General features: G+C 39.5%; 1 protein-coding gene across 3 annotated transcripts in view; it reads left to right on the top strand.

The window, feature by feature from the left end:
• Positions 1-1435: 1435 nt before the first annotated feature.
• LOC104589153 (uncharacterized) overlaps positions 1436-24263 on the top strand; it is a 31434-nt gene continuing 8606 nt past the window's right edge. The window contains exons 1-4 of one of the 3 annotated variants that reach the window (XM_088894751.1): positions 1436-2178; positions 2929-3020; positions 3154-4264; positions 4345-4527. In XM_088894751.1, the coding sequence (XP_088750877.1) occupies positions 3926-4264; positions 4345-4527 (522 nt within the window). In that variant the 5' untranslated portion in view covers positions 1436-2178; positions 2929-3020; positions 3154-3925. Of the gene's footprint in view, positions 2179-2922; positions 3021-3153; positions 4265-4344; positions 4528-24263 lie in introns of those variants that run through there. The other 2 variants (XM_010247371.3, XM_088894752.1) reach the window with 2 other exon arrangements.

Here is a 24263-nt window from a genome sequence, read left to right as displayed (position 1 = left end):
TCCAATACAGGGCATATCGTATCGGTATCGGCCAGAGGGGATATGGGATACGCTATGACTAAACCTGTATCCCTTGAATTGTGCATATCGTAGTGGTACACCTTCATATCAGCTCGCGTCATGATGTATCGGAGCGACGCACCGATACGGATCGACATGTTTCTTGCTCATACGTGATTATTTGTGAAAAATTACGCCTGGCATGATTTGAACACAAATCACTCATCGTTCAAACCTTAACTACACACTTGATCCACTAAGCTAATTTCTATTTTATGAAATTTAATGAAATAAAATAACTTTTTTCTATTCTAGTGTTCACATGTAATGTAGAAAAGTTACATTTGTGTTTAACAATTCCAGCAAAATAAAAAAAAACAATATTCAAAACTAATATTTTATAAATTAATAGAATAAATAATTCCTTAAATCCACATTTATATACAAAATTTGTTTAATCTCAAGAAATTTATACAAAAAAAGATATTAATAATACAATAATTATTTTAGTACTTAATATTTATAAATTTGAACATGACATGTATCTTAAAATTTTATAAATTATTAATTAATATTTTAATTTGAACTAAATAAAAGTATATATATTATTTATAAAAAATAATATTTACAAAAACCTCGAGAATATAATATAAATTGAATTTGTCGAATCCATTAATCTACATTTATATCAAAAACTGATTTTTTATCTCAAAATTTATGGAAATAAAAATATTAATAATGGAGTAATTATTTTAGTAGTTAAAAATTATGAATTTGCATATGATGTGTATCTTAGAAAATTAAAAATAGTAATTCACATATAATAGTTGCATATGTTTTGTGCCTTGAAATTCAATAGAAAATAACATATAATAGCTTTGTGCATCTATTAATTTTTAAAAAATATATATATAATATGTTCAAGGATTCTTGATTGATACAATATCAATAAAATTTTATGATTTTTATGCATCCCACTATATTAATTGTAGTATATTTCTTCATATATACCTTTAGAATATACATTTTCTATGTATCTATACATTAATTATGGCTATTTTGATCTTAAAAATAATGTTATTAATATATTTATGAAATTTATATGCATTTTTGGCATATCCATATTATTTCATCCCTATCAATCCGTTTCCAAAGCTTATCCATATCCAAGTAATCCAATTACAATCACATCTTCAGTCGTAACTAATGAGACGAGACTCCCCTTGTACTTTGTTTTGCGATAAAGACCCCCCTATACTATGACCGTGAGACAAAGACCCCCTTAACCGTTAAGTTAGAGAATAGAATACATTAAATTACCAAAATACCCCATTAAACCTTTTTTATTTTCATTTTTATACCCTTTTTCTCTTAAAACCTATTTAACCCATTTTTCATCTTCCTTTTCTTCTCTTCTCCATCTTCAATCACGTCTCTATAGCCGTTATCGACGGAGTGGGTGCCCTTCAGATGGTCAGGGAACGACCCCTACATATGGACCGGCATTACCTGCGACAACGCCAACCAAGTCACCGGCATCAACCTTCGCAAGAATTCTATCGGCGGTTCTCTCCCTCCAGATCTTAATCAACTCACCCAGACTGATCTGTTAGAGAGCAGTAAATTTCACACTTGATCTGTTTAGAGAGCTGATTGGGAAGAAATTGTAGAAATATGGTGCGAAAGCTCTCTGTGTTGGGGAAGGATCAGATTTGGTTGTTTCTACTTTACGGGAATTAGGGTTCCTGGATGCTCTTGGTGTCGAAAGACACTTATTTTTCTCTCTAATGAGGAAAAGTTTTACTTACAAGTTGGAGTTCAAGGACAATTCTTTTGATTTTGTTTTTTCCAGAGCTCTCGATAGGGTATCTGTACCTGCTCTTCTCGTGTTCGATATTGAGCGTGTTTTAAGACCAGGTGGTGTTGGATCTGTGCTTGTGGATATCACTAGTTCTAACACTGGTGGTCTTATAAAATCGGCTACCCCCATTTCCTCCTTCCTGAAAAGTTCCATGTCATCAAGTGTGCAGAATCAATTCCTTTACGCTGGTCGTATTCAAGAAAAGATTTGAGTGTGTCAGCTCCTTGAAAAACTACCAACTCCCTGATGAATGCCCTTCTGTTTCGAAGAACAAGCCTTTCATGGAATGCTTAGAGCTTATCGCTGATGAAAATGCGGTAGGAGCTGATAAAAATATTTCTTATTTATCGAGTTTCATGGATATCTCTTCTAGGAACAACTTAATCTATATTGATGTAAGAGCAGGGGAATCCATAAAATTCAGAATTATCAACGGCTCTCTATCCTTCTATCCCACACAGTCTCGAGCCTTTAATGTTTACATTGTCGACCATGATACATCTGTCCTCTCTTCCTATGTGAAGAAACCTGCTATTACTTTTGTTTAGCACCCAGGCTTGGCTGGGAATAAGGTCACTGCTAGTTGTGTTAGAGATTTGACCCTGTTGTCAGATGATGGGTTTGATTTTCTTGTGTGGTTTAATGACACTGTGACAGCTGGGGATTTTGTGGTTCTAAGGATGAATGCAAGAGGGATAGAGTTGAAGCTTCTCTCTGAATTATTTGAAAGCGGAGCAATATGCCTAGTTAATTGGGCTGCTGTTATTGAAAGCAGCCTGGACATTAATGAAAGAGAAGAGAAAGGGGAAGGGGAAGAAGAGAAATCCGGGGAGAGAGAGGGAGGGGGAGAGAAGGAAAGAGAAAAATGCGAAGGAATCTACAAGGTATATTTCAACGGAAGGGGTCTTTGTCTCATAGTCATAATACAGGGGATCTTTGTGACAAAATAAAGTAGAGGAGGGTCTTTATAATTTACCTTTTTTGTTTTTTCCTTTTTTCTTTTTTACCTGTCCAAATCTCTCATCCCTATTCTTTTCTCTTCGATTCAAACCCTTTTTTTCCTTCAGGTCAGGACCCAAACCTCTCTATCTCTTCGGCAGGAATTAGTCTCACCGGCGAGAATAGACACCAACGAATTGATTCGAACGATTCATATCTAGTAAATCTCTCTCAAAATCCTAAGAATTAAAGGCTGTTGAGAAATCTCTCTCATGTTGGGTTTTTTTGTTTTTCTCTTTTTCAACTACAGAGTACTCCCATTGACTAACTATTTCCAGAATCTCATCTCGCAGATGACCGCCGAAAATATGATTGCAACCAGTGGAGGGACGGAGGACTTTAGTCCTGATATGATGAAGAAGTAGACACTTTATTACCCATCACCTTTGACCTTTCAAAGACGCAGCACACCTATCCTACTGCACTTCTATGTGGCGACACCAAAGCATACATTCATATAAGAATTGAGATTTCAGACAACCTACTTAACCCAATACAGTGTCTTCTCTTCCGTATTGCTTTATCTCTCTATATTGAGCTATTTCTCTCAGTCATGGCGGCACCGTGGATGCAAAGACCTTCAGCTTTGTTATAGGTGTTGTTGTTTGTGGGTTTGTGTTGTTTTTGACGGTAGCTATTGGGTCGGAAGAAGAATTGAAATCTAAGATGTGAAGGAATTTAACAGAAGTCAGAGCGAAAAAGAAGAAGAACGAATCAGGGACAATGTCTATCCAGTGTTCTTAGAGGTTGTGAGAGCAGAGAGACAAATGGTGTCAGGGATCAATTACTATTTAAAAATCGAAGCTTTAGAAGAGGGAGACTGGGAGAGACGAAGAAGGGTATGAATGTTTTGGGCGCCAAATGCAACCCTCCGCTCGTGTTTTGCTCTCACACGAACCCGGGGACGCGTGGCGCAACCAGCCGATGTGAGGACAGTGTGAGGCGCCCCGTTGTGAGAAGCAGATCCGGACTCCCTTCCCATTCATCGACCATCGTCACTTATTCCTTCTTACGATATTAATTGTGCTGCTAAAGAAGAAGACAGTCAAGCGGAGAAAAGGAAAGATGGCGTGCGGATCATCGTCAGTGCGAGCGCTGCATCTCTTCCGATCTTCTTTCCCGCCAAATTCACCCGTCAGTTGTTCTACCCCCCACTGCAACCCTCTATTCTTCACGTCTAGTCCTTCGTCAGCTGTAGCCCTCAAAAGCAGCAGCGGCAGAGCCAAGAGAGTGCTGACAGAGAAGAGAGGGTTATTGTTGCTGGTTTGTGCGTCGAGTGAAGGTTTGGAAGTTGAGGAAAGCAACCCAGAAGAGATCATCTCTGGAGAATGGCCCGACAATTTCGCCCTTCTCAATTACGACGACTTGAGAGCTTACCTCGAGCCAGAGATCTTCAAGGAAAAGGTTTATCTTTGTCCACCTGTCTGTTGATTGGGTGATCGTTTTTTAGCTTTGTTTCATTTGGGTTTTTGGATTCCTTGTAGATGGACCCTTCTGCATTGTTGGGGGAAGTGATGTCCACCACAATTCGGACCACGACCGTTGATCAGACGTTAGAGGAGATCAATCATCACTTTGAGATTGTATCGGGGCTTCCTGTCATCGACGATCAGTTCCAGTGCATCGGTGTGATATCCAAGAAGGACAAACAGAGAGCTTCACATGGGGTTAGTTCTCTGTAGCTACACATTTTGCACCCCCTGTAATGTCATAATGACCATCCACCCTTATTTCATTCCCCATTTAAATTTCATCCGCTATGCATGCAAATAATTGGCAGCATATGTTTCGTTCTTAGGTTTTCAGATATTAGTAATTGAAGCTACACAAAAATGTTGAAACCGCATTCTCTTTTTTTTTTTTTTTTCCGACGTTATTGTATTTTGGTTGTTAATTCCTGAATCTTCTTGTCAGACATGGGTTTTAGCCCATCCCTAGGATAAGTTAAGTTTTCTTTTTGGGGATTTATCTATGCTATTGGGGGCTGTTTGTAGATTTGCATTTCTTTTTCTTTTCTTTTTTTATGGTTTAGGATTTTTTTTTTCATCAAGGGATACAGAGGTATTGGGCTACTTTACTTGGATCCAAACCTCAAAGAGGAGCTGAGTAAACGTGATCTGTGGTTGAAATTTGTTTAATTGTGAAACCTTGTTAAACGTTTTCATTTTTATTGTTAAGATATTGGGGAATGCTGTCATCTCCTATAACAGAGGCTGTATGCTTATGGCCATTTTACTTAGTATTGTGAAGGGGAAAATACCGCTGAAACACAAAATTCTGCACCTTTGCTGGACCTATAAGTCAGATTATCCCTTGAAACAGAGTCTCATGCTGTCTAACAAACTGTCCAACAAAGTGTTTAATATTGTTAGGCATCATGCCATGCATTTCAGTTTTGCATGAGAAACATTGATTGCTTCCAATGAAAAAGAGAAATGCAAGTCCCCTGGAATTTTAAACATCAAATTAGGGAAGCAAGACACCTGGTTCATATGTTGGAAGCAGAATTATCTTGGGTACTCACTACTCAGTCTGCTAACTCTTATGCTGATTCCCTAGCTCGTGTGGGAGTTAGTAGACAGTTTGTAGGTGGGGTGAATATGCATTTGGTTAAAGAGCTTCTGGTGATTGTATATTGAGGGTAGTTACTCTTGGAAAAGTGGGGGAGCAGCAATTGGCTAGCTCTAATGGCAATGTCTTATTGCATTATATACAGAATGTATATTTATATAATTCCATACTTTATATCCTGATTGATTTAATAAAGCTCTCCAGTTATTGATCAAAAAATTATATTAGCAAGGTGTTGTTTGTACCAAAAATAAATAAGTTATATTAGCATAGCTGTTGTTGCTTTCTAAGAATTCGCAGGTTGCATCAAAAGAAATTTGAGATGTCATCTCACAAACATTCATGGATGTTCTTTTACTAAGATTAACAGTTTAGTTAACTGTTAGCCATTCATTTGCCTCAGTTGAGTTATGCTTTAAACATAGATAAGTTGGATTTGTGGAGGACTTATCAGTAATCAAACAAATAGTTGTAAGAAGCTTCTATTTTATTATTTCTTAGTCCATTACACATTCTATTCATCTGTGCCATGGAAGCACTCAGCAAGCTCACAATGAAGGCTGCAGAAGGAGGATACATAAATGGTTTTAAGGCCGGTGAGAATCTTGATCCAATTCCCTTGCCCAATTTGCTGATGACACTCTTTTTTCTATCCGATGCCTCCATGGATCATGGAAAATCTGGGATATATATTGAATTGGTTTGAAGAAGTATTGGGTCTAAAGATATACCTAGTAAAAAGTGCAATTATGATGGTAGGGAGTGAGGAAATGGCTGAACAGTAGGCTGATGAGATGGGATGTAGCGCTGGCATGTTGCCAACAACTTACTTAGAGCTACCATTTGGTGTAAAGATAAGCTCAAAGAAGATATGAGATCCCATGATTGAAAGGTTTGACAAATAACTTGCTGTATGGTAAATTAGATATCTATCTAAAGGGGGTAAGCTCACACTAGGGGTGCAACTTGGGCAGCCCCAACCCGAGCCTGGACCATCCCAGCCCGAAATTTTAGGCTGGGCTTGGATCTTCGGTCCTCGGGCTGGGTTGTGCCCAAGACTTCAGGCTTTTTTATATTTTTTGCTGGGCCTGGGCCTAGCCCTTAGATAGCCCAAACCTGGTCCAAGCTCGGCCCTACCTTATCCCAACCCGAGCCTTACCCGACTATACACATTCATACACACATATATAGATATGTATAACATACATATACATGCATGCATATTTGCATAAATGCATACATGTGTAATTTTAGAGTGGGTTCATTGACCAACCCAAGCCCGGCCTGGGCTTGAGCCCAACCCGAGTGCATCAAATTACATTTCGGGTTGGGCTTGGGTTGGGGAGATTGTGCTTGACCTTGGGCTCAGGCCTTAGGCACAAATCTTAGGGTTGGGCCTGGGTTGACCATAAACCCAGTCCAGCCTGCCCGACTTGCACCCCTTACCATTAAAAGGTGCTCTCTCCTCTTTAGTCTCTCCCCATCCCCCATCTACAATCTATCATTTATTTCCCCTCCCCTCATCTAGTCATCTGTAGCTAAAATATTAGAGAAAAAGATTAGGAACTTCTTTTGGGCAGGCTGGAGAGACAATTTCAAATGTCATCTAGTAAATTGGAGTAAAGTCTGTTCAGCCAAGAAACATGGTGGTCTGGGTATAAGAAACTTGAAGAAAACCAATGAAGCACTCCTTAGGAAATTGATTTTGGAGGTACTGCAATGAAGAAGATAGCTTTTGGAGGCAGGCGGTAACAGGAAAATATCGACCCAGCAATAGAGGTTGGGATCCAGGTTCAGGTTTCTCTCCCTTGGGGTGTGCAGTATGGTGTATTATCCATAAAATATATCCTAATTTCCAAAAAGGAAACAAACATAAAATTGGTAAGGAAAACAGAGTTTTCTTTTGGACTGATAAATGGGGTCCAGATTCCCCCCTAACTGAGTTATTCCTCTCTTCATATGCAATTGCTCAAGACAAGGAAGCTCCAGTAGATGAGAATTATGAGCTAGATGATAATGGGGTAATCTGGAGACCAGCCTTTAGAAGGAACTTGAACGACTGGGAAATCAATCCCATTGCAGAGTTCCTGGGCATGCTTCATCCTATATCTCCAAGTGTTTCATCCAATGACAAAAGGGACTGGGCCTGCAACAAATCCAGACAGTTCTCTGTCCATTCTTTCTTAGCTCAGCAGCAAGATTCTTCCTTCCCATGGATAAAAATTTGGTGCTCTTGTATAACCCAGTATGGACTGCTACCCTTGGTAAATGCTTAACCACTGGCTTGCTAATCAGTAGGGGCATGAATAGGATCAATGACAGGTGCTGTCTGTGTAGTGAGTATGCAGAATCCGCAAACCATATCTTTATTCACTACAGCTTTGCTTTTCTGCTATGGGTGATCGCCCTCTCCTGTTTTGGTATTCAAGGATGCCTGCCTGAGTCTTTACTGGCTCTATTTAAAGGCTGGAGGATGAAGTGCTTAAGTTGCAAAGGAAAAGTTCAATGGAACATATTTCCTGCAGCCATTATTTGGACAGTACAAAGGAGATAAATCAAAGAATTTTTGAAAACAAGTGTAATGACATATCAGTGGTGAAAAAGGATATCACAGGTCTTTTGTATTCATGGCTAAGTATACAACAGGAATTTTGGGGTGTCTAACCACAGTATTTTTTTTGGATGTTGAAACCCTCTTCTCTTAGTTTTAGTATAGCCCTATGTACAGTCTCTCAATGTACACGGGTAGATGCATGTTATGCGAGTTTTATATTAATACAATAAAATACTTTACCATTTCAAGAAAAAAAAAGGATTACAACTGTAATTAAAAAGGGGTTGCTTTTCTGTAGCTATGGGAAATCACTCTCTATCTTGTATTTAGATTTTTTTTTAACAAAGTAATAAAAGGTTCACGGTTACCAATCGAAAATAAAATTATAAGCTTCATATCGTATTATTTGGCCTCTTAAGTGTACATTTAGGACCTGTTTGTTTCCACTGAAGTCTGAAATCTAAATGCCTTTGAAGCTGTAATAATTACTTTTAGAGGTGTATTGGAGTTGGTGAACTTTTCTTGCTTCTGAAGTCTGAATTTAGAGTCTGAATTCTGAGTTCTGAAAAATGCGAATTGACTATTTTAACCCTAGATATAAGAAAGCTACTTTGACTTTTAACACATTACTTACCAATTAATTAAATAAATTAAAAATAATAATAATTAATTGTTAATGAAGTTAAAAATTAATATTATTAATTAAAATAGTAATTAATGCTTTATTAATAATTAATATTAATTATTTTATAATTAATATCATAATTATTTTTTTTGAGAAAATCTAACCAGAATTTATTGAGAAAAAAGGGGGGGGGGGAACGAGAGGAGATATACAAAGCAAGGGGGGAACCCCTACAAGTTACAAAGGAGGAAGCTTGTTGCTATACGGATGCTCCAAATACACACCAAATTTAGCTAGGCCACCTACAGTATGATTGAGATTTTAATAATTAATATATTTAAAATACATGATTTTTAATCAATGAATTAACTAATATTTAATAATTATGTATTTAATATTTAATGAACTAATAATGGAAAACAAAATATGTAGTTAAATAATACATATAATTAATAAAATAGTAATAATTTCTAAAAACTACTTCATTCTCAATATTTTATTTTTATTTTGTTATTTATTATTATTACTATTATTATTATTATTGTTGTTATTTATTATTATCATCATCATCATCATTGTTATTGTTGTATAGGGTCATCATAGCATACATAAAAGGCATAGTTTTCAAGGCGCCAAGGCGAGGCTAGGCGACCATGGGGTGCCTGGTCCTCGCTTAGGCGAGGCTAGGCGACTTGAACTAGTTTTTTTGGTTTTATGTATTCTGCACTTACTTTTGTGCTTGTATTTCTTGCAGTGTTGCTTCAAGTAGGCAAAACAATATATTAGAGTTGCAACTTACAAGTTAGATGTTAGAAGTTGAAAGAACTGAAGGGGGCGGAGCCCCTATTTTAGATAAAAAATACATAGGGAACAAATACTAAAATAACAGAAGAAAATGAAAAAGAATAGGGGGCGGAGCCCCTGTTCTAGACCCAGAAAAGCTGGTGAAAAAATATTAAAATAAAAGAAGAAATATGAAGAAGAAAAGAAGGGGCGGAGCCCCTGATTCTGAAACCAATGATGAGAACAAAAAAAAAGGCTGAAAAATGCAAGAAATTAAGAACAAAAGAATGGGGCAGAGCCCCTGTTCTAGACCCAGAAAATCTGGTGAAAAAAAATACTAGAATAAAAGAAGAATATGAAGAATAAAAGAAGGGGTGGAGCCCCTTTTCCGCCCCTGTTTCAGACACCAATAATGAGAAAAAAAAGCTGAAAACATGCAGGAAATTTAAGAACAAAAGAAGGGGGCGGAGTCCCTGTTTTAGTCCAATAAAATGATTCAAAAAACTTGGAGAAAAGATACAAAAAGGAAGAGGAGAAAAATGTGGCATAACCACTGTTTTAAACCAGGAAATAGAGAACAAAACTAATTAACTCACCTTGACTTTAGAGGACTGTGTGGGAACGATGGAGGTCTGTTGTTCTCTCCTCTTCCTCAGTTTGATTTATTGTCAAAGTGAAACCCTCGAAGATTAATTTTGTTTTTTACTTTCCTAAAAACAAAAGCATGATAACATGCAATAGGTTCTATTATAAAATCTAAAACAACCAATAAAATATTATATATTTTATATTTTTGTTAAATAAATATTTATATAGTATATATTTGTTTCCGCCCCCTAAGCATGCGCCTAACATAGTTGGCATTTGGGCGAGGCGTTCTTTGAAAAGTGCCTAGTCGCCTAGGCAACACCTAGGTGCCCGCCTAGGCGTTGCCTTGACAACTATGAAAAGGATTAACCTTTTGGGGGTATTATTGGAAAACAAAAGTGAGCTTTATTGCTACTGTACATGTTGTACAGTACATTGCTGAAAATAAAATGAGAACCATACGCTCTTAATGCCTCTTAAAGGTATTAAGAGATACAAGATAAATTAAGAGCAAATGAACAAGCCCTTAGAATCATCATCATCTAAGCCTTGTCACAACTCTCTCTCTCTCTTATGTAAAGCGACCCAGCAGTTTTTTCATTCTATTTCAACTATGTATGTCAACAAGTGTCCTTCACTTTCATCTTGGTACCTTAGAAAGGTTCTTTTGCTATATATGGAGTGAACCTAAGATCACTTGGATGTGATCTTATATGGTTATGACCCAAAATGATGAAACATATATCATGGAAATCACTATTTTCATTGAGATTACTTTTATGCTCCTTAAGTTCTAAATATACTTTTTATTTTATTCAAGTGTCGTTTAGGTGCTTTAGAGTGTCTTCTATATCTTGATGAAATCGGAAATCTCAAAATAGGAGCTTGGAATGACTTTCTAATTTTATGCTATGATTTCCTCTCAGGCTTCCTCTACTTCACCTTGGAAATCCATTTATGGTATTCTCCCTTTGTTCTTGAATTTCATTAGGTATCACAAGGGGTGTGGTAATATTGTTTTGGCAGGATGATGTTGAACCCTGTAAACACAGATTCTGAAGGTCCGTGCAAATACAGAAGTTAGTGACAGCTGGGGCTAACACACTTGTACCGATCCTCCAATATAAAACCAGAGGATATTAATATGACCCAAGGAAGTAGCTCGAGACAGGGGATTTTCTCATAAATTAAGTTGTGCCTCAGAGTTGAATTGGAAGCCCATATTTATAATGGGGCTTCCATCACTCAACGGTACAAAAATAGATAAGGGGAAAACCCCTTCTTATCCGAGATTATTCTAACCACCTAGACTCTTTCTGCCTCTTGGATCAAGGGACAAGTGTCCCACAAGGTAGGATTAGTTGCCCAGATTTTCTCAACTACCTTGCCAAACTTTGACCACACCAAGCAAGAGTCTTGCTGGCATGGCATCAGTTTAATTATCTATAAATGGGCAAGAGACTAGTCAAAGATATTTACCCATTGGTGTAGGCAATAGAAATCACTATTTGCTGATTCAGTCAAGCTTCTTGTGAGAGAAAAAGGGGGGAAGGTGAAGATTTCAGCAGTAGAGAAGGAAGGAGAAGAAGAAGAAGAAAAGAGTAGGAGGTCAACTAGAGTTATGAGAAAGTTAACCCTAGCCGCCAGCCCCTCATTATATTTATATTTAACTTAAAGATGAGATATTACAAGGATGCCCTTAGTAGGGCGGCTACTAAAACTGAATAGTCACAACTTTAAAAAATAAAAACTAATGGGCCTCGGCCCAACAACTTCCTAATTAAATAAAAACAAACTAAAGACAAACCGGGCCACTCAACAAAACAAACCGGGCCACTCAACACTCCCCCTCAAGTTGGGAGTAGATGTCACACATTCCCAACTTGCGTAGATGATGCTCCAGCTTGTTCTTTGCAACACCCTTTGTGAGAACATCAGCGAGTTGCAGATCAGAAGCAATGTATGGAAGACAGACTTCTCCAGAAGTTACCCTTTCTCTGGTAAAATGTCTATCCACTTCGATGTGCTTAGTTCGGTCATGCTGGACTGGGTTATGGGCAATGTTAATTGCTGCCTGGTTATCACAGTATAGCATCATGGGTTCTTCTGCCTGTACACCAATTTCTTCTAACAGAGAACGGATCCAGAGAAGTTCTGAAACTCCATGCGCCATGGCCCTGTATTCGGCTTCAGCACATGATCTTGCCACCACTGTTTGTTTCTTACTCTTCCATGAGACTAGGTTACCCCCAACTAGGGTGCACACTCCTGAAGTTGATCTCTTGTCATCAAGGCATCCTGCCCAATCGGCATCTGTATAAGCCTCTAGTTTCAACTGTCCATGATCAGTAAACAATATGCCTCTGCTTAGATGTCCCTTCAGATAAGCAAGGATCCTGTCAACTGCCTCCCAATGCTGGACTCGTGGAGCATGCATGTATTGACTTACTACACTCATTGCATAGGAGATGTCTAGTCTTGTCGTACACAAGTATAGCAGCCGACCCACAAGTCTCTGATATCTCCCAATGTCCTTTACTGGTTCACTTTTTGTTGCACTGATTTTATGGTTCTGATCAATAGGGGTGCTAATTGCCTTTGTTCCAAGCTTCCCTGTCTCTTGAAGAAGGTCCAAGACATACTTCCTTTGAGAGATAAAAATTCCATGTTTCGATGTTGCAACTTCGATGCCTAAGAAGTATCTCCGTATTTCAAGATCCTTAATTTCAAATTCCTTATGTAGGTTCCTCTTCAGACTATCAATCTCACTCAGATCATTCCCAGTGACAACAATATCATCCACATAAACAATTAGGACTAACACCAAAGATCCCCTGCGCTTCACAAACAAAGTGTGATCGGGTTGAATTTGAGTGTAGCCAAAATCAATCAAGGCCTTTTTGAATCAGTCAAACCATGCTCTGGGAGATTGTTTCAAGCCATATAGTGACTTCTTAAGCCTGCATACCTTTCCCTTTTTAGTATCATTGTAGAAACCAACAGGAAGATCCATATACACTTCTTCTTGCAGATCCCCATTTAGGAAAGCATTCTTCACATCCAGTTGAAACAAGGGCCAAGAGTATGAGGCAGCAAGGGAAAGGAGTATCTGAACGGAGGTCATCTTTGCAACTGGCGCAAAGGTCTCTAAATAATCAATGCCATAGGTCTGTGTGTATCCTTTTGCGACAAGTCTTGCCTTGTACCTCTCTATACTTCCATCTGCCTTATATTTTACTGTGTAAACCCATCTGCATCCAACTGTCTCCTTGCCTTCTGGTAGGTCCACAATGTCCCATGTCTGATTCTTAATCAAAGCTTCCATCTCTTCCTGCATAGCTGTCTTCCACTCAGGTTTGGAGAGAGCCTCACTAACACCCTTGGGTATGACACTGAATCAAGAGAAGAGAGAAAAGCACGGTAGGAAGGAGAAAGTCCACTATAGGATAAGTACTGTGAAATACAATGAGCAGTACACTTTCTCTTCCATTTTCTAAGAGCAATAGGGAGATCAAGGTTATCGGTAACAAAGTTAGTAGGATCAATGGGAACTGAAATAGTAGCGGGATCAAGAGGAATACCTGAATCCATATCAGCCGAATCTGGAGTCTCCAAGGGATCGACAAGAAGTGGTGTGAGTTCTGCTGTAGTGGAATCAACTGCCTTGTGAAGTCTCTGTCGTGAGTAATGCTGAGAAACAGAGCGCAAAGGAGGTGGCAAGGTAGGTGGCACTGGGTGGTGGTCAAGCACAGGAGGTGACATAGGGACTGGAACTGGGAGAGGGATAGACTGCTGACTTACTTCCCCAAAACACTCCCTCTGAGAAGGATTCTATGAGAAGAAGTACATGGTTTCAAAAAAGGTGACATCCATGGTAACATATCGGTTCCCAGAGACTGGATCATAGCAGCGGTACCCTTTCTGATTCTCTGCATATCCAAGGAAGACACACTTCTTTGCCTTGGGATCAAGCTTCGAGCGGTGAGGACCAAGGATGTGTGCAAAGCAGACACACCCAAACACCCTGAGAGGAACATGAAACATCTCCCCCTGAGGAAAAAGAAGGCTGATTGGAGTGCTGAATCCAAGTATACGAGAAGGCACCCTGTTAATCAGATATACTGTTGTGAGAACTGCATCACCCCAAAACCGAACCGGAACCGTAGATGTGATCATCATGCTTCTTGCGGTCTCAACAATGTGTCTGTTCTTCCTTTCTGCAACACCATTCTGTTGTGGACTGTAGGAGCAGCTGCTCTGATGGACAACACCATATTCTAACAAGTACGAGGCAAGATGTCTTTCAAAATATTCCCTGGCATTGTCAGATCTGAACACCTTTATTCTTGTTCCAAACTATGTTAGTACCATCTGATGAAATTGCCGCACCAAGGATGGTACTTCATCGCGGGATTTCATCAGGTAAATCCAAGAGTATTGAGAGAAATCATCCACAAATAGGAGAAAATAGCGATAACCTCCCATAGAAGGAACATGGTAAGGACCCCACACATCCGAATGAATAACGTCAAAAGAAGAAGAACATCTTTTATTACTAGGTTTAAAAGAATGTCTACAATGCTTCCAAGTTGACAACCTTCACACTCCTGACTTGACAGACTAATAGACTCAAAAAGTTTTGGAAACAAATAACTCAAAGAAGAAAAAGACAAATGGCCCAAACGATTATGCCAAAGCATAATCTGACTCACAGATCCTGAGTCACTGTCCCTGCTAACATGATGACTCTGGTGAGGGGGAACATCCAGGAGGTAGATTCCATTCACTTCACGACCATTCCCAATCGTCCTCTTTGAATCCAGATCTTGCAAAATACAACGTCCAAGAGAAAAAATTACTGAGCAGTTCAAATTCTTAGTCAAACTACTAACAGATAACAAATTTGTGCTCAATCTGGGAACCTGAAGGACAAAGGGTAAACAAATAGAATCATTAATCTTGACAGATCCCTTCCCAGCAATAGGAACATGGGATCCATTAGCAGTGGAGACCCTGTCTCTGCTAGAACAGTGCTGGTAAGAGGAAAAAATAGTGGAGCTATGGGTCATGTGCTCTGAGGCTCCGGAATCTATAATCCGAGGAGGTCTCTCCTTACCTGAAGTGGAAACATAATTTGCAGTGACGTGTGAACTACCTGTGTGAGCAAAGGAGGTAGAGTGAGCTCCACCAGTGCCACCTGTACCTTGTTGTCCGCTTGCGGCTGAACTGGAACTAGCTATATCCCGCTGGTTCAGAAGTAGCCCATACCTCTCAAGTTCGGCCCTTATTGCAGCAACTGCAACAGACTCCAAAGCAGCTGTAGTAGGAGAGGCCGGAGTGTCACTGATAACTTCCATGTGCGCATTTCCCTTCTTATTTCTCAATCTAGTCGGCACAAGATGTGGGTGAAGCTTCCAACAAGTATCTCTTGTATGTTTAGGCTTCTTACAGTAGTCACAAACCAAGTCTCTTTTGTCTTCCTTCTTGATTTCAATGCCACTTTGTTTAGGTTTCACAGCACTTACCATGGCAGACTGATCAGAAATTTGGGTTTTCATCATCACATCCCTCCTGCACTCCTCCCCTAACACAAAAGCATATGCTTGGGAGAGAGTGACACTATCCCTGGAAAGAAGATGTTGTCGTGCAATATCATACTTAGGGTTAAGGCCAGCAAGGAATTCAAACACCCTGTACTTCTCTAAATGTCTCTGATAGGTAGCTGCATCCTTTGTGGTTTCCCAAGCAAAGGTCTCCAAATGGTCAATCTCCTGCCACAGGGTCTTAAGGGCTGAAAAATAGGCTACAACAGATCTATCTCCCTGCCTTGTAGCAATAATCTGATTTCTCAGTTGGTAAGCCCTAGCAACATTCTCCCTTTGTGAATAGGTTTCTGCAACCCCATCCCATATTTCCTTAGCAGTGTTTGCCCATAAGAAATTTTTACTTATATGTGGCAATATGGAATTACACAACCAAGTCATCACCATATAATTTTCCTGCACCCACCGGGAGTTGCTAGTTTCGGGTTTCACCTCTTCACCAGTGATATACCCTAATTTCCCACGAGCCCCAATGGCCATCTTTGCAGATTGTGACCATTCCAAGTAGTTTGCACCATCCAACCTAACTGTAGTAATGGTTCCAGCCCCGAAGGGGTCTCCAGTACCCCTTCCCACTGGTCCCATTTCACTCCTGGGCTTATTTTCAACTCTATGGCCCTCCATGCTTCTCAAAAAAGGTAAAGAAAATAACTAAATTTTGCAGCAAGATCAAACAAGACACCTTTTGGAACCAACAACCCTTTCTTGGTGTCCTGGGCTTTCTTCCCACAAAAGATTCCTTTTCTGTGGGATGGGAGAAGAGAGAGAAAAGACAACCGCCCTCTCTAGAAGCCTCCAAACCACGTGGGACTTGAATCGCCCCTTACAAAACACTCCAAGGAACCCTAAAAAACTAGGGCGCCACTTCCTAGGTCAAAATTGAAGAGTCCAACAAAAACAGAACTCTTCCCCTTTCTCCAGTTTTTCCTGATTCTGATGAGAAACCCTAGACCAGCTACAGGGCATACAGATCCATCACGAAAATCCAAAAACTGGGCTTACTTGAGAGCTTCGATCAGCCTCTTAAATCACCATGCAGTCGGCCGATCTAGGGCTGCATGAGAGAACAACTTCAAGAACCTTCAACCTGCTCTGATACCAAGTAGAAATCACTATTTGTTGATTCAGTCAAGCTTCTTGTGAGAGAAAAAGGAGTGAAGGTGAAGATTTCAGCAGTAAAGAAGGAAGGAGAAGAAGAAAAGAGTAGGCCAACTAGAGTTATGAGAAAGTTAACCCTAGCCGCCAGCCCCTCATTATATTTATATTTAACTTAAAGATGAGATATTACAAGGATGCCCTTAGTAGGGCGGCTATTAAAACTGAATAGTCACAACTTTAAAAAATAAAAACTAATGGTCCTCGGCCCAACAACTTCCTAATTAAATAAAAACAAACTAAAGACAAACCGGCCCACTCAACATAGGCTATGCCATCAGCCGTAGGATTTGTCCATACACCAAGGTTATTCTGAATCGAGGGCATCTGGCCACTTAGATCAACATCTCCCACTTGGCCATTTATGTCCGAGATCATAACTAGCATTTAAGACCCATATTTAGTTTATGCCTTTTGAAGTTTTCACCTGTAATTGCCTTAGTAAAGGGGTCAGCTAGCATATCTCTAGAAGGCACATACTCTACCCGGATCTCTTTCCTTTGGTAGATATCAAATAAATACCTGTATTGAAGCTCTATATGTCTTCCCTTGGGGCCAATTTCCCCGTTTTTTATGGTTTGAATGGCAGCTTAATTGTCATTGTAAATAAGAGCTGAGTCACAGTTCAGGCCTTCCACCTTAAGTTTTCTAGGAATCTTCTGATCCATACACCTTCAGAGGCTGCATTACTGCATGCAATGAACTCTGCTTCCATTGTAAACTTAGCAACACAACCTTGTTTTTTGCTGGCCCACGAAACTTCTCCTCCTCCTAAGAGAAAGACATAGCCAGTTGTTGATTTTCTATCATCAACATCTCCTGCAAAGTCAGCATCACTATATCCTATTAGTTCCAATTCACCACAAGAGTAGGTTAGCTTAGTATTTTTAGCTCCCTAGAGATATCTAACAATTCTTTTTATTGCATTCCAATGAGACAATCCTGGGTTACTTTGAAATCTGCTAGCCAAGCTAACAACAAAACTTAAATCAGGTCGAGTACAGAGCGTGGCATACATAAGGCTGCCTACAGTTTGAGCATAAGGTTTCTTAGACATTTCTTCCCTTTCTTGTTCATTTGATTGGCACGTTTCTTTTGTTAGTTTTGTTCCCATAATTATTGGAGTGTCAACTAGTTTGCATTTATCCATTCTAAATCTCTTAAGGATGGAGTCTATGTATCTTTCTTGTGATAGGATCAAAGTTCTTGTTTTCCTATCTCTCTCTATCTTTATTCCAAGAACAAAAGAAGCATCACCTAAATCTTTCATTTCAAATTAAGAGTTTAAGAAACTCTTTGTCTTTTCTATTAAATTCATATCATTTCCAGCAATCAAGATATTATCCACATAAAGAGATAATAACACAATGGAACTCCCACCATTTAGGACAAACACAGTGATCAAAAGTATTAGGAACAAAACCAAGTTTTGTGATTGCATTGTGAAAAGTATAATACCACATACGAGGAGATTGTTTTAATCCATACAAGGACCTTTTTAATTTGTATACTTTTTCTTCTTGCCCCTTTATTACATATCCTTCTGGTTGTTGCATATAAATTTCCTCATTAAGTTCTCCATTTAAAAAGGCAGTTTTTACATCCATTTGGAATAGTTCCCAATCAAAATAAGCTACTAAAGCAAGTAAAATTCTAATAGAGGTGAATTTAGCAGCTGGAGAGTATGTTTCTTCAAAGTCAACTCCCACTTTTTGTGTGTAGCCCTTAGCTACCAATCTAGCTTTGTACTTTTCTATTGACCCATCTGATTTTAATTTCCTTTTAAGTATCCATTTATAGCCTATAATTTTCCTACCTCTGGGTGGTTCAACTAAATCCCACACCTGATTTCTAACCATTGAATCAAACTCTTCATCCATGGCTGTTTTCCATTTTTCATGATCAGTAGAAGTCATAGCTTCAATAAAATTTAAAGGATCAGTTTCATAATCAATTACGTAGTCAGTTTGGAAAGTATAAAAGTCTTTGTATCTACTAGAGGGAACTCTTTCTCTTTGAATTCTAGTGATTGTATCAACTTTAGGTGGTTCACTAGTGTTAGGACTATCAACAGCCTTTTCTTTTTCTATTTCAAAGATGTCAACTAATTTCTTTGGATCATTTGGGTCAACTTCGTCTTCTAGGAATTCAGCATCCCTGCTTTCAACTAGTTTAATTGATCCATCAGATTTGTGTCTCACAAATCTATATCCCTTTGATATTTTAGAGTATCCTATGAAAGTTGCTCTAAAGCTTTTGGAGTCTAACTTAATTCTAAGTTGATTTGGTACCCATACAAAAGCAGAGGATCCCCAAATTTCAAATTTGAAAGATCAGGTTTTCTTCCTATCCAAAGTTCATAGGGAGTTAGCATATTGATTTTTGTTGGGACTCTATTTAAAATATAGACTGCTGTGGCTATTGCTTCCCCCCAAAAATGATTTCCCAAGTTTGAATGGCTTAACGTGGACCTTGCATATCTAGAAGGGTTCTATTTCTCCTTTCAGCTACCCCATTTTGTTGGGGTGTGTAAGAGATAGTCAACTGATGTAAGATTCCATTTTCTAAACAATTCAGAGGTGTATTCTCCACCCCTATCACTTCTAAGTACTTTTATTTTCTTTCCTACTTGATTTTCAACTAAGGTTTAAATTCCTTGAATTTTTCTAAGACTTCAGATTTTTTATTTAACAAATAGATAAAACCATATCTTGAGTAATCATCTATAAAGGTTACAAAGTATTCCATCTTCCTATGAGTTTTCACATTAATTGGTCCACAAACATCAGAATGTATTATTTCTAAAATTTTCTTAAGATTTTTTAGCCTTTCCAAATGGTTTTCTATGCATTTTCCCCTTTAAACAAGGTTCACAAGTCTTAAAGTCTATATTCATTTTTGGTAGCAAGTCATTGTCACACATCCTCTTTAATTTGTCCTTGTTTACATGGCCAAGTCTTAAATGCCATTTATATGAATCTAAGCAAACAGAAAAAGCACAATCAATATAAACAAAAGCATTGACAATTTTATTATTAACATTCAATCGATACAAACCATCTTTTCTAGTTCCCCACAAAAGGATTCTCCCATGTTTCCCTATGGATACTTTCCCACTCCTAAAATGGACTTCAAACCCCTTTTCATCAAGACAAGGTACAAAAATGAGATTCTTCCTAAGGCTAGGAACATACAAAGTATCAAATAGAATAAAATTGGTTTCCTCTTTTACAGGAATTTTCACAGTCCCCACCCCTAGGACATCACAATAAGAGTTGTTTCCCATAAATAATTTATGCTGCCCTGGTTGCATCTCTTTCAAGTCAAGGAAAGCTTCTTTGGATCTTGCAACATGTTGAGATGATCCGGAATCAATCTGTTATAATTCGGCCTGCCTTTGAGTTCTATTAGTCTAATAACAGCCAAGAAGAAAGAGGAAGAAAGAGGGAAGAAAGAGAAAGAGAAAGGAGGAGAAAAGGAGAGACGAAAAGTCTGGTTCGAATTAGGGAAAGTTACTCTCCCATTCGGCCAGACATGTTTTTATATTATTAATATAATGGAAAAGACACGTGCCCTTATTTAAGTGAGGGACACTAGTTCTAGTATAATATTATAGGTCAACAACCTCAACATAAGTAAAGACAGAAATACCCCTACACTAACACTCCCCCTCAAGCTGGTGAGTATATATATCTTATAATCCTAGCTTGTTACATATGTAGTCCACTCTTCCCCGACTCAACCCTTTTGTAAATAAGTCTGCCCACTGGTTTCCTGTATTAACGTATGCAGTGTCTATCACTCCATTCAGCACCTTCTCCCTCACAAAGTGACAGTCAACCTCTATGTGCTTGATTCCTTCATGAAACACCGGATTAGAAGAAATATGAACTGCAGCCTGATTGTCACAATAGAGCTTCATTGGAGTATTAATGTTGTATCCTATCTCCTGTAGAAGGTTCCTTAGCCACACTAATTCACAAGCAATATGTGCCATAGCTCTATATTCTGCCTTTGCACTGCTTCTTGCCACGACTGTCTGCTTCTTACTTTTCCATGTCACCAGATTACCCCCCAGAAAAGTGCAATAACCTGTGGTAGACCGCCTATCAGACATAGAACCAGCCCAGTCAGCATCAGTATACCCTTCTATTTCAAGTGTTCCACCACTTTTGTATATCAAACGATGACCAGGGGCCCCTTTTAAATACCTCACAATTCTTAGAACCGTATTCCAATGAGGAACTAGAGGTTTCTGCATGAACTGACTTACCACACTAACCGCAAATGAAATATCTGGCCAAGTAATGGTTAGGTAGTTCAGTTTACCTACAAGTCGTCGGTATCTGCCAAGGTCTTCAAACACTTCACCCATATCACTGCTCAGCTTAGTATTTGTTTCCATAGGTGTTTCAGCTGGTTTAGCACCTAACAAACCTGTTTCCTCCAACAAATCAAGCACATATTTCCTCTGACACAAATTAATACCGTGCTTAGACCTTGCTACTTCTATCCCCAAGAAATATTTCAATTTACCAAGGTCCTTTGTTTGAAAATGTTCCTGTAGAAAAGTCTTCAACCTGTCAATGCCCATTTTATCATTCCTGGTAATAACAATATCATCTACATACACCACCAATAGTATTTTTCCTGCCGGAGAGTCATAACTAAAGATGGAATGATCAACTTGGCCCTGCTTCATACCAAACCATGCTCGAGGAGACTGTTTAAGCCCATATATAGCCTTCTTTAGTCTGCATACCTTACCATCCTCCCCCTGAGCAACAAACCCTGGTGGTTGCTCCATGTAGACCTCCTCGAGCAAATCGCCATGCAAAAAGGCATTCTTGATATCGAGCTGATATAGGGGCCAATCATACATAGCTGCAAGAGAAATGACAACACGAACCGATCCTATCTTAGCAATTGGGGAGAAGGTCTTTGTGTAGTCAATACCATAGGTTTGGGAGTACCCTTTTGCAACCAATCGAGCTTTCAGGCGCTCAACACTACCATCAAGAAAATACTTAACAGTATAAACCCACTTACAACCGACAGCCTGCTTCCCAGGAGGAAGAGCGGTGAGGTCCCAAGTATGATTATGAAGTAGAGTTGAGAGCTCTTCTTCCATTGCACGGCACCACCCTGGAGAGGCAAGGGCTTCCTGGACATCCTTAGGAACAACAACTGAGGATAACAAAGAGATAAACTGGCGATGAGAGGCGGAAAGGTGAGTGAGTGAAACATGATTAGAAATAGGATGAAGGGTGCAAGTGCGTTTACCTTTCTGCAAGGCAATGGGAAGATCAAGATCAGATACTGGGTTTGGGGCTGGTGTGGAGACAGCTGCCGGATCTGTCGACGGTGATGGAGCCAGAGGAGTAGCAGCCAGTACACGTGGGCGATGTGTATACACTTGACGGATAGGTGGGCGTTCAACAGGTGGTGGCACTGGAGGCAAGGACTTGGTCACGGCTGGAACAAGGGGAACAAAATCGACAACTGGAAGTGGAAGAGGGGGAGGTGATGAGGAGGAAGAAGCATCATCGGACCCTAAGAAAAACGGAGTAGACTCAAAGAAGGTAACATCAACACACACAAAGGAACGTCGGGAACTAGGATGGTAACTCTTATACCCTTTCTGGGTCCGAGAATAGCCAAGGAAGATGCACTTAAGGGATCGTGCATCTAACTTGTCGTTCTCGGGGCCCAGATTATGGACGAAGCAGATACACCCAAATACCTGAGGAGAAAGAGGAAACAGAGACAAGGTGGGAAACAAGGTAGTAAATGGGGAATGACCATCAAGGATAGACGTGGGAATCCGATTAATCAAGAAGCAAGAAATAAGCACCACATCACTCCAAAAGGGTTTGGGAACATTCATGTGATGCATGAGGGATCGTGCTGTTTCCAAGAGATGACGATTCTTTCTCTCAGCCACCCCATTTTGTTGTGGGGTGTAGGTACATGAGGTCTGATGTTGGTCCAAGTATTCTTGAAATGATGAAGATAAATATTCACGGCCATTATCAGAACGAAAAATTTTAATGTGAACACAAACTGATTGCGAATCTCAGCATAAAATTTCTGGAAGATGGTAAACAATTCACTTCTTTCTTTCATTAAATAGAGCCACGTCATCCTTGAAAAATCATCAACAAAAATGACAAAATATCTATATCCATTGTATGACATCACTTTATAAGGACCCCAAACATCCGAGTGAATTAAAGAAAAAGGACTCGAAACACGATGGTGTTTCCCAAACTGACACGACTCACAATCTAAAACAGAAAGTTGACTCAACGAAGGAACCAAAGATTTCAAAACTTTCAGTGAAGGATGACCAAATCGACAGTGCCACTGGAGAGGAGAGAGAGATGACTGGAGAGCTGTTGATGTTCTTCCACCACCGTCAAGATAATACAATCGACCAGCTCTATGCCCTCCACCAATCTTCATCCCCGTCTTGAGATCCTGAAAAACACACATAGAAGGGTAAAAGGTAATGGAACAATTAAGTGACTTGATCAGCTTACTAACAGACATAAGGTTAAACGGAAATTTAGGGGCATACAAAATTGAGGATAGGGATACATGGTCCAGGTCAACATTACCAACACCACAAATGGAGGATGTGGAACCATTAACAAGAGTAATAGATTGTGATGTTGAGCAATGAGAGGGGAGAAAACACACCTGGAGTTCCAGTCATGTGATCGGAGGCTCCAGAGTCAATAATCCAGGGATTGGGTGTGGATGCCAAACAAGCCATACCTGAGTGTGTGAAAGTAGTCATGTTCTGCTGAGATGTGGATACAAACCTCTCATACTCATCACGGGGAACACTCACCACTCCTTCCCGGAACCATCTGTGGATGTAGGAGGCATCTGATCAGCTGAACGATTCTCTTGTCTGAAACTGGAATTGGTGTCACTAGTCATGGCATGATTGGTCCAGGTTGAGGGTGGACCATGCAAGTCATAGCAATAATTAATGGTATGTCCATCCATACCACAATGAGTACACCTCCTCGGACCTAAGCCACGTCCTCTACCACGGGCTCCCCCTGAATCTCTACCTCTAGTATGACCACCACCACGGTTATATGTAGGTCCACCACCACCACTCCGGCCATATACCGGACCACTGCTACCACCATGGCCAAACTGAGCTCCTTGAGCTCCACCTCTAACACCACGACCCCTTGACACTGCAAAGGCTGATCTATCTGAGACATTAGAGTTCTCAGTAGATTCAATAGAAGTCCTCCTAAGTCGAGCAAACACCTCTTCTAAAGAAGGGAGAGCTGACCCTCCTAGTATCTGAGCCCGTACTGGTTCATACTCAGATTTCAGCTCCACCAAAAATCAAGTCACGTCAAGTTGTTCTCTCTGTTGTTGTTGAATTTTGACATCAGAAGTGAGGGGGTGATAAACATTCAACTCATTACGGATGTTTCTCATACTAGCATAGTACTCCTCAAGACTCTGATTGCCCTGTTGTAGATTAAAGTATTC

The sequence above is a fragment of the Nelumbo nucifera genome, chromosome 1, assembly GCF_055504915.1.
Source record: "Nelumbo nucifera cultivar China Antique chromosome 1, China Antique-T2T, whole genome shotgun sequence".
NCBI lineage: Eukaryota > Viridiplantae > Streptophyta > Magnoliopsida > Proteales > Nelumbonaceae > Nelumbo > Nelumbo nucifera.
This window is presented reverse-complemented; position numbering and strand designations above follow the sequence as displayed.